Below are 14047 nucleotides of genomic sequence, written 5' to 3'. Positions count from 1 at the left end.
TTGTTTTCTTAAAAACACATAAAATCGTATTATAACATAGACAGAGACAAACAATAAAATAAAATATAAAAATCGAGATATGTCTCGCTGCATTACGCGAGTACCCTTTTAGTAATATACAATAAATTAAATTAAATTAAATTAAGTTTTCATTTATTATATTATTTTTAAATTTAATTTTGTAAAGGGGTTTGATTAGGGCCAAAGTGCAACGATTTCAAAGACATACAACAAGAGAGGAACGGAGCGAAGAGAAGCTTCGAGGCTTGCCCGTCGATTAACAAGGTATGCCGTCGGTTGACATTTCCGGCGACAAACCCTAATTTTTTCACGAATTCTTCTCATTTTACCTGTTTGATTGCAATAGCTCCACATGCATTCAAACGATATCATTCTGTAGAGTGATGTATTAGAAATTGGAGAAATAATCACATTAATCTGATAGGTTTGTTTTAGGTGTGCACAATTTTAATGTTTCCCTTTCTTATCTACAGTTTATCTTTTTATTTCTTCCTGTTATTTCTGTATATACATGTGTGTAACGTGTCTACATCGATTGTTCGAAGTGTTATAGGTGATTTACTGGGAATTCTGATATGAGCACTGAAGTTGGGTGGTACATACTATCTGAAGATCAGCAGCACGTGGGTCCATATGCTGCCTCTGAATTGAGGGGTACGTCTTGAATTCATGCGAAGTTAATATTGATAATTCATGATTGTGTATTTAATACTCCCATTTGTTGTGAAATTAGAACCGATGGGTTTATTGCACTCTGTTTGTCTTTCCAAAATTTGGGGTAGGTGGAGTGCAAGAGCTTTATCGAAGTCTTCTAATCAACGGTCCTTTTTTATATTGTTCAAGATTATTTGCTCAGTATCTTCAAATAAAAATAGATCATATGGGATGCTCTATAGGATACTATTTCATGGTTAAAGTCGAAATGTATCTACACTTAACAATTTTTTTTTTGGGGGGGGGGGGTGTTTGCTGGGCTTCAATCGTGTTCAGGTGCAATTTCTGTCTTAGTTTAATTGATATGTGTTCCAACCAATCACTGAATGCCATCTTGTTTTTTCGTCTTAATTCCATTGTTCTTGACTTTCAGTTCTACTGGTAGGCATATCGAATTCAGATGTTATAGAAGCTATTAGATCATCTACTTAAGATTCTTTTCCATGTTCACAGAGCATTTTTCTAGTGGATATATTACAGAGAGCACACTTGTGTGGGCCGAAGGACGGACCGAGTGGCAGCCGTTGTCGTCTGTTCCTGGGTTGATCACTGACAACTCTGAACAAGGTACCTGATATGCACCTAGGTTTGTTGACTTCCCTTGCCTGTGTGATGGTGGATCTCATTATGGGGTAAATTTTGCAGTGCCCTCATCGACTGTCAATGATGATGAGTTTGAAAGGTGGCAAAATGAGGTGAGAAGTGCAGAGGCAGAGGTAGAGGTAGAGGCTGGGGCTGTAAACCATGAACTTGCTGATGATGATGATAGGCCTTCATCTCCCCCAGATGGCCAGGAGGAGTTCACCGACGATGATGGGACCGTGTACAAGTGGGACAGGAAGCTTAGAGCTTGGGTTCCTCAGGTTAGTCGACGACACTTCATTTGGTTTACATGGTGACACCTGAAGCTCAAAAGAAACAAACATAGAACAGTAAAATTTTGATAGATGGTTCACATAAAATAAGGGCCGGTTTGTTTATCTATTCCCTAGCTCTTTACTGTTCAATTTGTTTGCTAATATTTGTAAATGTTTTCTAGTTTCTGAAATTTCCACTTCTCCCAAATTAGAGGAGGTAGATTATATCGTTTTCTTTAATAGTGGTTAGAAATGAGAACCTTGACCCATCATTCTTCGTTTTATTGTCTTATATCAGCGTTTAAACATTGTTACTATATAAACAACAAGACAAAAAATGTACTATTCCAAACTAGATGGGATCCCTATGAGGTTTTAGGATTATAAATGGCATTGTTCGACACACTTCTATTTAAATTCGACTCTTTTGGCTTTGGCATTTTTTCTTGTTCAAAGCTCTTTCACTATTTTCCCCAATGAGGAAACATGGCTTTATGAATGCATTTCCTAATAGACAGAAGTAAAATTCAGCAAGATGTCTGTGTGAAAAATAAAAAAAAGTGTGTTAAACAGGTGAAGAATACAGGAGGTGAATTAATGGTGGAATAGGGCATTACAAGAGTCTATTGAAGTATCTCATTCATATAAAAGGAAACAGACTGAGAGTAAGAAACAGCCACATCTTAGCTTTATGTTAGTGCACATATGTTGGCTGATATATTGCCATAAATTTCTCAGAGTTGTTTCTGACTTTCTGCAGCTCCAGCTTGCAAATAATAGCTTGGTTTACCATTTACTTAAGTGGTTCAATATTCTTTATTGGTAGAATCTATCTTTTATAAAATATGTGTTAAGGTGGCTTTTGGTTAATGTGTAAGGGAATGAAGGAATGGGTTATCTTTCTTAGTAGGTGTGCTTGGTTAATGGGTATTGGTTTAAAAAATGGGAATGAGACCAAAGAATTTGAGAATTCTTCCTGCCAAGCTGCTGAGGGGTTTAGAAAATTCATTCTTGGGTTATTCCTCTGCCTTTTCCTATTTTCCTCTTCCATTCTCTTCTACAATCCAACGGTGTTTCTCTCAACTCGTGGTTTATCTTCTTGCTGATAGTCATACGCATTCCACCATGCTATTAAACCCACAGCCATAGTGAATCTGGACTGCAAACCATACACCGCCTTGATACTAGTTGGAAAGACCATGGTTTTCAAATTCGTTTGAGGCGGAGCCTGGAGGCGAGGCAGTCCAAAACCGCTCATGAGGCAGCGACTCATGGTCTCTGGAAGAGGCTTAAGCCTCAACTGGTGAGGCGATGCCTTGAGGCGTTGAAGCATGAGGCATTTCTGAGGCTCACGCCTCTGTTTGCTGCTGCCTTGATTCGTTGAAATAGTGCCTGAAATTACTTGTGTTTTTTTTAAGTAAGTCAAAACGCTCAATTGTACTTTTACAATTTAAAAGTACAAAGAAGCCTTTTATAAGATGTACTTTTGTCTTATCAATAAAAAACAAATGTTACCTTTCCATTTCCTAATCCTACTTTTGTCTTCCCTTCCTACTTTCTTCTCAGATTTTCTTCTCTTCCTTTCTTCTCCACCAAGAATACCTCTCCAAACCCCATTTTTTCTTCTCTATTTTCTTACTTTTTTCTCTCTCAAGAAGATATTCATCTCAAAGGCCAACCCAAAAAGTAAGTTATTTTTAGTTTGTGTCCATATTTTTAGTTTATGTATGATGTATTGTATGATATTATATATATTTTAGTCAAGTATATATGTTCTATATCATGTATAATGTATTTTCTATATATATAACGTGTTATGTATGTATTTTTGTATATTTTCTGTTTTCTGTTTTCTATATTATTTTCAGTTTTCTGTATTATTTTTCTGTTTTATGTGGATTTGGAAGATGAAAGTGCTAGTGATTATGGATACGGTTGTGGAGCTATACAACTTGATCGTGCTATGGGGAACTATAAGCTGTAGATTGATATGTTTTTAGACTTATAACTAGTATTTTATGAATCTATGACGTTTAAAGTTTGGTATGGAATTATGTTCTGCTTACTATTAATATTTATGAATTTTATTTGTTTTACGCCTCGGACCGCCTGAGGCGAAGGAAAACGCCTCGAGTCCTGATTCCGCTTTTTAAAACCTTGAGAAAGACAGTCAAGACACAACTGCAATCCCGTTGTTTCTCGTTTTATTTTGGGCACCACGCCACATTGTATCCTCCTTGCAGATTGCATTATCTCATATAAAATTTCCCTTTCCCTACACGAAATACTGATGCGTACTATTTCATCTTCTACATAATGATAAAGAGGAAACTTAATATGTGACAGTGAAGGTATATTTTTTGTTGCTTCTGTTTGATAAATACCAAATACTCTTTGTTGTCTTTACTTTCTTCCAGCATAGTAAAATCATGCTCAAGTAAGGTTTATAGCTTTTATGCAGGTGCTCAATTTATAACTTGCTTTTGTTTATCAAATATCAATTTTGGGACATTGCTTGATTTCTTTTATATCCACCCAATATATGACATATGATAGGATATAATTGCTGGAACTGAGCCGTATGATGTTGAGAAGATGACATTTGAGCAAGAAGAAGAACTCTTTCCTACGGTTGAGGCTGATAGTCTCCCTGTTAAAGAAGATACTGACACTTCTATAAAAGCGAATGTTGATCCCCTTGTAGAAAAAGTTACAGATAATGCAAATGAAGCAGCAGAAGCAAATGGGAAGAGGAAGTTGCCTGAGCAACCTGTTGAGAAAAAGGTTAGTTTGATATAGTGTCTGTTTGCTTGTCTGATGGGTCTTGTGTTCAATACCAGTTTAACGATCTCTGTTTTTGGGCAGTTCATTTTTGCACTCAGTGTCATGTCATCAGATATGCTTCATCTGTTCTCATGTATTTTTAATACTAACAGGAGGCTGATAGTAGCATTTGATATTCTTTTGTTCAAATATCTATCAGAATGCTTCAAGCTAGGTCCTATAAACTTTCATCTTAAAAAAGCCTTCTCGTTGGTGTATTTCAGGAAGTCAACCAACCTCCTGACAGCTGGTTTGAGTTAAAAGTTAATACACATGTATATGTTACTGGGTTACCAGATGATGTTACCTTTGATGAGGTGAGTTACATCAATAAACTCCTTCAATTCTTACATATCCCCAATGACACAGAAATTATCTGCCATTGCATGCCCCCTTTGTTTAACTTGATATCTTTCCTTGTTTTCATCTTTATGTGTATGAATGTGCGATTATAGGAATACATGGTTGTTATGGAGGCAAACATAGGTAGTTAATAAGGTTTTAATTGTACTATAACCGTGTTATTGGGGATATGTCATAGTAACTTAACCCTGGGGTCACCTATTCTTTTATCTTCTTTGCACAGGTGATGAAGTTCTCATTTTTCACAACATATATGTGTAAACAGTGGTGTTTTATTCTTCTTTGGCAATGACGATCTTATGGTAATCTGGTTCAGGTTGTGGAAGTGTTTTCCAAGTGTGGGATTATAAAGGAGGTTTGGAACTTTAACCATTGTAATATCCATTTACTATTTTATTTTGTATTTTACTATTTTCTGTAGATATCTTTACATCAAGTTGTTTGTGCGTGGTTTAAAAATTGGTAATCATGATCATGTGACTATCATGAAAATTATCATGCTACTATATAACTACTACTGCACAATGATGGTTAGCAACACGGGTTATTATAATAGGATACACTTTAGATGTGCTACAAGAAATGGGACAGGACCCCCAAACCACCAGCTTCATCTATTTCATGCTTTGGACATGCACATAGAGCATGGTTCACGTTGCTTCTGTCATATTCAATGCGAAATAATATATGATTATTTTTTAACATTTTATTTTCCCCTGATTCATATGGAATCTTCACTATACTTGCTATGGTCTCCATGGAGCCTCTCTTGCAAGATTTTGCTATCGTGTAGCATGTTATTTATAAGACTTCTGATTGGAAGTGCTCGTCTTTCCTCTCACCGGTACTTGCAATAATGATGATCTTCTTCAACTTATGCCTTATTCTGATTTTCACAATTTTCTCTTGTTCTCCAGTAGATCTGTTTTTTAATGTTAATGATGTTTATTCTGGTATAATGCCAATTATCTACTCTGGACGTATAGGATCCTGAAACAAAGAAACCTCGTGTGAAGATCTATGTTGACAAAGAAACCGGAAGGAAAAAGGGTGATGCTCTTGTTTCATACATGAAGGTATTTCTTTTTATCTTGAAAACTATAATTTTTGTTTTAATCTGTTATGGTAATATCACATTAACATGTGAACCAAGGATTTTGAATTCAAACTTATTGCCTTTTAATTTTCGCCCAGGAACCTTCAGTTGCTCTGGCTCTTCAAATTCTTGACGGGTCTCCTTTACGACCTGGCGACAAGATTACCATGTCGGTTACACCAGCTAAATTTGAGCAGAAAGGTAAGATACATAGTTGTTCTTTGTGGTTGCGTCCAATTGGCTTCTGGATGGGCACGGGGCATTCTTGTCTATCTGGCTTACTATGGAGGATATTTGTATTCTCATATGGTTGGGGAATTTGTTCTAGTAATAAAAGGGTATTCAATTGTTATTAATTTGAGTTGTTTCATGCAGGGGAAAAATTCATAGCAAAACAAGTTGACAAGAGAAAAAAGAAGAAGCTTCAGAAGGTCGAACACAAGATGCTTGGCTGGGGTAGGTCTCTTTTCGAATGCTTTGCTAACTATCAGTGTCATATTTAATACCTTTCCAGGTTGCCTTTCACTTCATATTTAGATACTCCATCTTTCTCATACCATTTAACATTATTTTACTATGACCATTTTTATCTATTGGTCTCTGAGTTGAAGGCTCTACTTTCAGCGCCTCTGGCATATTTTTGGCGTTTAAATGATGATAGATCATGGTATCCATTTGCTTCTTCTTCAACCAAATCCATTCCGTTTTGTTTCTCTTGGTCGTTTATTTTTTTCCATCTGCTATAGCATTTTATGCTACATCTGCAAGTTGCATGACTCAAACTGCATGGTTGTAGGCTTAAACTCATGGCTCCATGTATTTCTTTCCTTTGGGATTCATGGGCTCAATGTGGAATATTCTCTTTTGATGTGAAAAGAGGAATTACCGTTTGCACCATTTTTTGCACAAAAATGGTGCAAAAAAGGTGTTTTACATTGGAGATGGTCTAAGGCTATAGTGACAAAAATAAAGCATAAGTTAAGGGCTTCAATCTCAGAGGTCAGATCTTTAAGGCATATCCCCAATCACCAACAGTAACAGATCCCAATTCTCATACAATACTGGACATGTAGCACATGTTAGTTGCCAAGAACTCTGCCCACGTTTATCCCATTAAATATGCTTGCAAAACATGGTTGTATGCCAACACATAGAAAATATAACTGAAACAACTTGTCAAACAAGGAACATGCAGAACACCTAACATTATTGGAGAATAAAAAAATGCAGAAATCGAGCCACACTCACTACAGAAACGTGCACCATTCCCTTATTCCATCAAGGCTCAAAAAATTTGTAAGAATCTTAAACATTTTCCTAACTGTCCAACACCCAATCAACAAACAAAAGGGTCTTTTAATGTATTCAAGTTTCTAATTCAGAAAAGAATTTCCAGCATGAAACTGTCATGCATCAAGCTGTAAAAAAACTAAAACGGTAGCAAGGATCTGACAATAACTCAATAATACCCCTTTATTTATTAACTCCACAAATTGTACTCATGTATTTTATATTTTCACAGTAACTCTATTATCATATTATTTGAACCAAATTATAGTACATAATTCCATTTAATAAAAATGTAACATATGTTATTGTGTTGTAAATTATTAAAAATTAGTACTTTTATTAAAATTGGTTGCATATATTAAAATTTTATTTAATAAAACTTAAAAGTTAATATATATTTAATTTATTAACATGCTATTAGACAATGAAATAAAGTGAAAAATACATATTCAAATTGAAGGACCATTTTGTAAATCAGAAAAATAAGAAAGCATTGGTGAATAGTGTTACACCAAATTTGGTGTTTTACTCTTCAAAACACTAAAAAAGTGCATTCATTGGAGAGGATTTGGTGTAAGTAATACGTATAGTGCAAGAAATAGTGCATTCATTGGAGACAGTCTTAGCTTCTTTTGGTCGTATGTGCTGCCGATCTCTTTTAGGAGATATTTTCAGGGTTTGGTGATGACAGTTTAGAGATCGTTGCTAGAAGTTATGTCACTTACACACGGTTCTTTGCTGCTACCTATTTGTGTGGAAATGGAGAGACATATTTGTTACTGTGCTAATGTGCTATGATCATAATGGTTTTTATTGAACAAATGGTTCCATACACTAACGATATAACAATTATTTTTATGATTTAGGTGGCCGCGATGATTCGAAATTATTGATTCCAACTACTGTTGTTCTTCGATATATGTTCTCTCCAGCAGAAATGAGGGTAATGTTTAGTAAAAATATGACATGCCTCGTTACATTTTGTAACACATAACACCCTTCAATTCATACACATTTCAGGTGTTCTTAGGTTTAATGTATCAGAATTATTATTATGACCGGATTGCTGAATGTCCCAACTTTCTGGAACTACAATGACAGTAACCTTTAATTTCCCAATGATGCAGGCTGATGAGAATTTGAATGTTGAATTAGCTGCAGATGTTCAAGAGGAATGCACAAAGCTTGGGGCAGTTGAATCAGTGAAGGTAGCATGACTTTCTAAGAGGATTTAACTTTTTATCTTTATTAGATCACCTTCTTTGATACCATTTGAAATCCCATTGCCATCTTATCCACGTTCTACAATATGCTTACATTGCGTGCTTTAAGGTTAACCTAATTCTTAAGTGAGGTCATAGTTGAGCCAAACCAAGCCAACCTGAACATCAAGCGTGCTTGGCTCGTTAAAACAGGCTTGAGATTAGCTCCTAGCTTCTCGAGCTCAGCTTGGCTAGCCTGAACCTTGAGTGTTGGCTGAACGTGTACATGCTTCATTTTGGGTTGTATAGTCTCGTATAAGGCTCGGTTTCTATGGGCTTATATTTGTTTGTATAAGCTTGAGCTTTTAGCTTAGTTCATATGGGCTTGCATAAATTTTTTAAAGAAAATCCTTGAAATATGATTAGAAATAAATATCCTTTCAAGGATGGCAACTCCAAGTCCACAAGTGTCTTATATTAGTGGGCTAAGAGGCTATTTGGCTGGTTTTCTATTAAGTCCTGTATGGATAGAGTAGTCGGTGTGGATTAATCTATCTATATAGACTGGGAAGGTTTTTGTTTGGAAGGGTTTATAGATGGAAGGAGTGTGTTCTATAGTTGGGAGGGGTAGGTTTTCGGAAAAACTTGGCTAGCTTACTAAATAAACCACTTTCTATATCATTAAGCCACTACCAAACACTCAAACAATCATGTATAGCTGACCGAATAAGCTGCGAGTCTCATTAAGCTGCTAACTATCGGGCCCTAAGACATATAAATGACACTATGACATATGGGCTGGGTAGGCCAACCTCATTTAAGCTTTGTCTCAGTAGATGTTTAGTTGTTGAGCCTAACTCCTTGTTGTGTCACAATTTATGCATGTCACTCAATCTCGTTTTGCACCAAGTATTAATCCTATCTCGCTAGAGTAAGTGTATTACGACAAACAATGCATAAGTTACCACAAGATTTAAGATCTATTTTCCTCAATTCTTCTCACCAATACTTAACACCCATATGTTTTCGAAGCCTCCTTTATCTCTGCTTTGGTTGAGATACCTCCTATAGGAAGATTCTTCTAAGTGGGTTATGCTCGAACAAAAATTTCATTTGGTTCGACGTGCAGAGGAATAGCTAAGATATAGTGCATTGGGTTCTAAGGCGTGATGATCCCCAAGGGGGGATAAACTGCAATTGACTTGATACCTACCTAAGTGTTATGGAGAGCTGAGATCGGTTCTATGGAGGGTTTTTCTCTTTGTTTTTTTAGCGGTGCTTTTCTTTCGGAAGGGAGAAAATGTGCCGTTTCATGTGGAGGGACATTTTACGTGAATCCCATGGACTAGGGATACTTAAGGTGGTTACAAAAAGAAAAGGTTGGAAGGCATGGCGTGCGTCCTCTAAAGTGGCATTGTAAGAGTACATGGTTGGAGATGATCAATGGTGGACCCAGGATTTTTGCCGAGTGTGTGCACTTTTAAGGTGGATCAAGGCCCACAAAGTCGTTCAATGTGTTTTAAAGCCGAAATTCATCGTTTCGAGGGATTTTTAAGTTTTTTGGTTGATTTCGAGGGACTATATTGTTTTTTTGGTTGATTTCTAGGGACATTTTTTTGGTTAATGTTTCTTGTATTTTCTAATATCCCGGAGCACCCCTCAAAGTTTAGTAGGTGCACCTTTTCTATCCCGGAGCACCGCTCGGGGCTTCATAGGTCCCTCTGGAGATGATGGCTAAATATTCAGAAGCTTGTCCTAGAACTTGGAGAGATGGAAATGCATCAAAAAAGAAAGTGTTCATGTTGTAGGAGTACATGCTTATGGTCATTGCGTCTCCATTATTTAGACCGGTTTATTTATGTGAATAACTTTCTGAAGAAATTTTATAAATGCATGATCTTCTGACATTTAAATTTCGTGCATTATATCTTGCATTGAAATAATGTGTTTTTGTCATCATATTTTGGTTGTCTTTGCAGGTTTGCGAGAACCATCCTCAAGGGGTTGTGTTGGTAAGATTCAAGGATAGACAAGATGCACGAAAGTGCATAGAGTTGATGAACGGAAGATGGTAAACTTTTTCATTCCCAATTCCATCTACGTTTATAGTGAAATGGCAATCCTTAGCTTCTAACAGTAGTAAAAGAGTATGCTATTGGCCGACATCTAGAGGGAGTGGGTCTGTTTCTTAGGGGCCGTCTATCAAACGCTTACCTGTTAAGTGTTTACCAGGCCACTTACATTACCGGATAAACATGACAAGGACCGAGAATATTACCCCGGTAAGTGAGGGTGATGACTCTTACTCGGTTAGCACTTACCGGGTAAATTATTACACACAATGTTTTGATGAACTAGAATCTTACCCTGGTAAAGTAAGTAAGAGTGTTGACATTTACCAGGTAAAGGATTGGGTAAACTGACCCTTAGTGTTGGTGCTCTTTTTGATCTATTTATATTTATATAACTAAGATTTCGAGGTTATGGCCTTCAAATGACCTCTTACATACTAATCCCTCCATCCCAAGATAAATGTCCACAATGAAAAAGGCACACGGTTTTAGGAATGTGTAATCATTACACTTATTGATTAACTAAACGACAAATTTACCCCTAATAATATAGGAAGTAATGAATTTCTCCATCTCATATATTACTTTTGAAAGTTGACACTTATTTTGGGAAGGGGAGTAGTTCCTTACTACTCTCTCCATCCCAAAATAAGTGTCCATGTTTCTGTTTTAGTTTGTTCCAAAATAAGTGTCCACTTTCAAAAGTAAATATTTACTTTCCCATTCTACCCTTAAGGGTAAAATTGTCTTTTGGTGTGTCATTTTTATTGTGGACGTTTATTTTGGGACGGAAGAAGTATTTTGGAAAGAAGTTGTGATATTTTTCGTTAGTAAATTTTTCTATCTTTATATCTTCCTAGGATAGAGATACACATGTTTTTCTTTTCTTTCTAAATCCATCTAATAATTGACCTTTTCTGTGTTTGCTAATCTTGATTTGATAATTTACGTCACTCCTAATGCCTTTCACCGCCCTCTTCGTATCGTTAACAGATGGTTTCAAAGTTAATTTGTGTTAACCGATCTACAATCGGCGTTCCATGATATACTTGAGGCTATAGTGACTTCACAATTTACTCATATTTAACTTTCTAATGTTTAGCGTATCTGTTTTTCTCCCTTTCTTACATTTTACACTAGTCGGGGGTCTTCAAGGAAACGACTGCTAACCGCTTATTGTTTATGGTAGAAGCTAGGTCTAATACATCTTTACCCCCACCCCACCTCCACATGGTCCCCACTGGGCTCGTTTTGTTTTGTTTTGTTTGGTTTGATTTGGTTTGGTTTGGTTTGATTTGGTTTGGTTTGGTTTATTCTGATGATTCATTGGTGTTTAGGTTTGGAGGTCGGCAAATACATGCTAGTGAGGACGACGGATCCGTCAACCATTCTATGGTTCGGGATCTGGATTACGATGCTGAGCAGCTCGAGAAATTTGGAGCTGAACTTGAGGCCGAATGACTTCCATAGTTTCGGGGTATGCATACACAAGTTTTGAAGCATCTACGCACATATATCGTACACAAGCTTGGGAACACGTTCTACGTTCGTTCTACGAATGATAGCAAAGTAATAGCTAGAAATCATCGGTTTCTGCGAGCGTTTGTGTTATCTAGTTAAAACGTGCTTAATGCGTTATAGGATTATATTAGATTCATCTTAAGGTTTGTGTGACGGTTTTATAACTTTATGAGATTGATCTCTATGTAGTCTCTTTTCTGCTGCACGGTATTCGTCTTTTTAGGGATTTTGACCATATCCATACAACTACGATAGCACCCTATCATGATATCTGTGTATTTGGACTCGGGTTTTGGTCGGGATTTGGAAATAGAAAGAGTTGAAATGGCATCTTGACTTGTCGGTTCGCTTTGCTACTCGAGAAAGTGAAACCTTTGGCTCGGTATCTATCCTCTAAGCCGAGTTGTTGGGGGGTAAGAATGACATCTAGGGTGCGTTTGGTATGTAGACAGAACATAATTAGACCGGACGGGTTATAGTGAGGTTGGGAGATAAAAGAGTTGTGGAAGGTTTTATGGTTTTAATTTGACATGGGTAGCTTAGTAATTTACTGATATTGTTCTATCTTTTCAGATCTATGTTCCACTTATTTTTTAGTATCATCAAACGTGTGACATGTTTTTTTTTACTGTATCGTCATGTTCTACATACCAAATGTACCCTAAAGTTCCTTTTTAGGGTTCGGCGGTTGGCAGAACGCTTGCTTTACAATACCGGTGAGCCATCTTATTCGTGCTTTTCTTTTACGCTCATCAAGTTGAAACACTTACCTTACATATAGTTGTCTTTCGGTCTAATCTCCATTTGTATTCGATTTGATTAAGTCCATCTTATTAGACCTTTTGGGGTGTTTGTTTTGACGGAATTTTTCTGGGTAACTGTGGGGTTTTCATACCAGCTTGTGCACACCCACTGATCATCCGGGCGACCCAAACGGCTTATGGTCATCGCAGGTGAACCTTCATGACTACAAGGGGCTTTGACAATGCATGGATTTGAACCTGGGGTAAATGAGATTTTCCTCCACGTTCCTGTGATGCTTAACCAGTGCGCCATAATCTAACTGGTTTTCTTTTTGATGGATTACTTTTGAGACATCTGGGCTTCGTAGAAGGATTTGGATTTTTTTTATCTGATTGATTTGTAGGATTTATAATGAAATTGAATTTCGTTCTTTATATATAATTTTAAACAACTATATATCAATTACCTTTTCTAATCGACTATTTAACGAATGTTTTTAATATATTATTACAAATAAATTTTACGAAATCTCGTGAAATACCAACTTGTGGGAATTTTAAATCTATATCAAAATTATGGAATTTCAATTATAGACCTTTAAATCAAACATGAGATTGAAATAAAACTCAAAATTTCAAATCCCAACAAACTTATATCAATTCCCACAATCAAATTGTGCTTAATTTGTTTTTTTTTTTCCCGATTAACTTGGATATCCAACTTGCTATGCGAGTTGATTATTCCAGGGCGACCATCCTCTTCGTGGGTAGTTCGGAGTCACCGCATTTGAACCTCTGTGGCCACAAGAGGATTTTTATTACTCTTTAGATTCGAACTTGAGACCTCCAGACATTTTTGTTTTTTAGCATCAAATGTAATTGATAAATCTAATGTCTTAGAGTTTGTTTGTTTTTCCAAAACTACCTCTTAGTACCTCTGAAGTCCGATTCGTTCAGACGTTTGGTATGGTAAGAACGTTTACTTTGTTTCTAAAATAAGAGCTTAAAAGTTCTAAATGTCCTCTGAAATTTTAAGTACTAAATGTATCCCTCAATACCTATTAATCCTAATCTGCCCTTTGTCAAATGGTTCATAGTTTGGAGGCTGGAAGATAAATGTTAGCAAAATCTATTTATCTTTTATACTTTTGTTAAAAAAAAACTATGTATCTTTTATATTTTTGTACTAGTTTGACCGATTCAGATTTCAAACTTTAGATCTAAAAACAAACAATCTTACTGCTTCATATTTCAAATTTCAGGACCACTCTAAAGGTCCTCTGAAATTTTAAATGATAAACGTATCTCTTAATACCTCTTAATCCTAATCTGCTCTCTATCAAAT

At 36.2% G+C, this 14047-nt stretch overlaps 1 protein-coding gene across 2 annotated transcripts; it reads left to right on the top strand.

The window, feature by feature from the left end:
- The first annotated feature begins 212 nt into the window (after positions 1 to 212).
- LOC112509394 (splicing factor U2AF-associated protein 2) lies at positions 213 to 12289 on the top strand. 2 transcript variants are annotated; one of them, XM_025114332.1, is made up of 14 exons: positions 213 to 285; positions 567 to 675; positions 1189 to 1302; positions 1381 to 1598; positions 4149 to 4376; positions 4640 to 4732; positions 5095 to 5133; positions 5765 to 5854; positions 5973 to 6075; positions 6250 to 6330; positions 8031 to 8107; positions 8292 to 8372; positions 10346 to 10437; positions 11776 to 12289. In XM_025114332.1, the coding sequence occupies exons 2-14, from the start codon at positions 597 to 599 to the stop codon at positions 11897 to 11899; spliced, it is 1419 nt and encodes a 472-aa protein (XP_024970100.1). In that variant the 5' UTR covers positions 213 to 285; positions 567 to 596; the 3' UTR covers positions 11900 to 12289. The 2 variants fall into 2 exon arrangements, with proteins under 2 accessions (XP_024970100.1, XP_024970101.1); XM_025114333.1 differs by having other exon boundaries at positions 221 to 285; positions 575 to 675.
- The last annotated feature ends 1758 nt before the right edge of the window (positions 12290 to 14047 follow it).

Source organism: Cynara cardunculus (assembly GCF_001531365.2).
Source record: "Cynara cardunculus var. scolymus isolate 2C chromosome LG 3, CcrdV1, whole genome shotgun sequence".
Lineage (NCBI taxonomy): Eukaryota > Viridiplantae > Streptophyta > Magnoliopsida > Asterales > Asteraceae > Cynara > Cynara cardunculus.
Note: the sequence above shows the minus strand (reverse complement) of the source record. Positions and strands in the feature narration are given on the sequence as shown.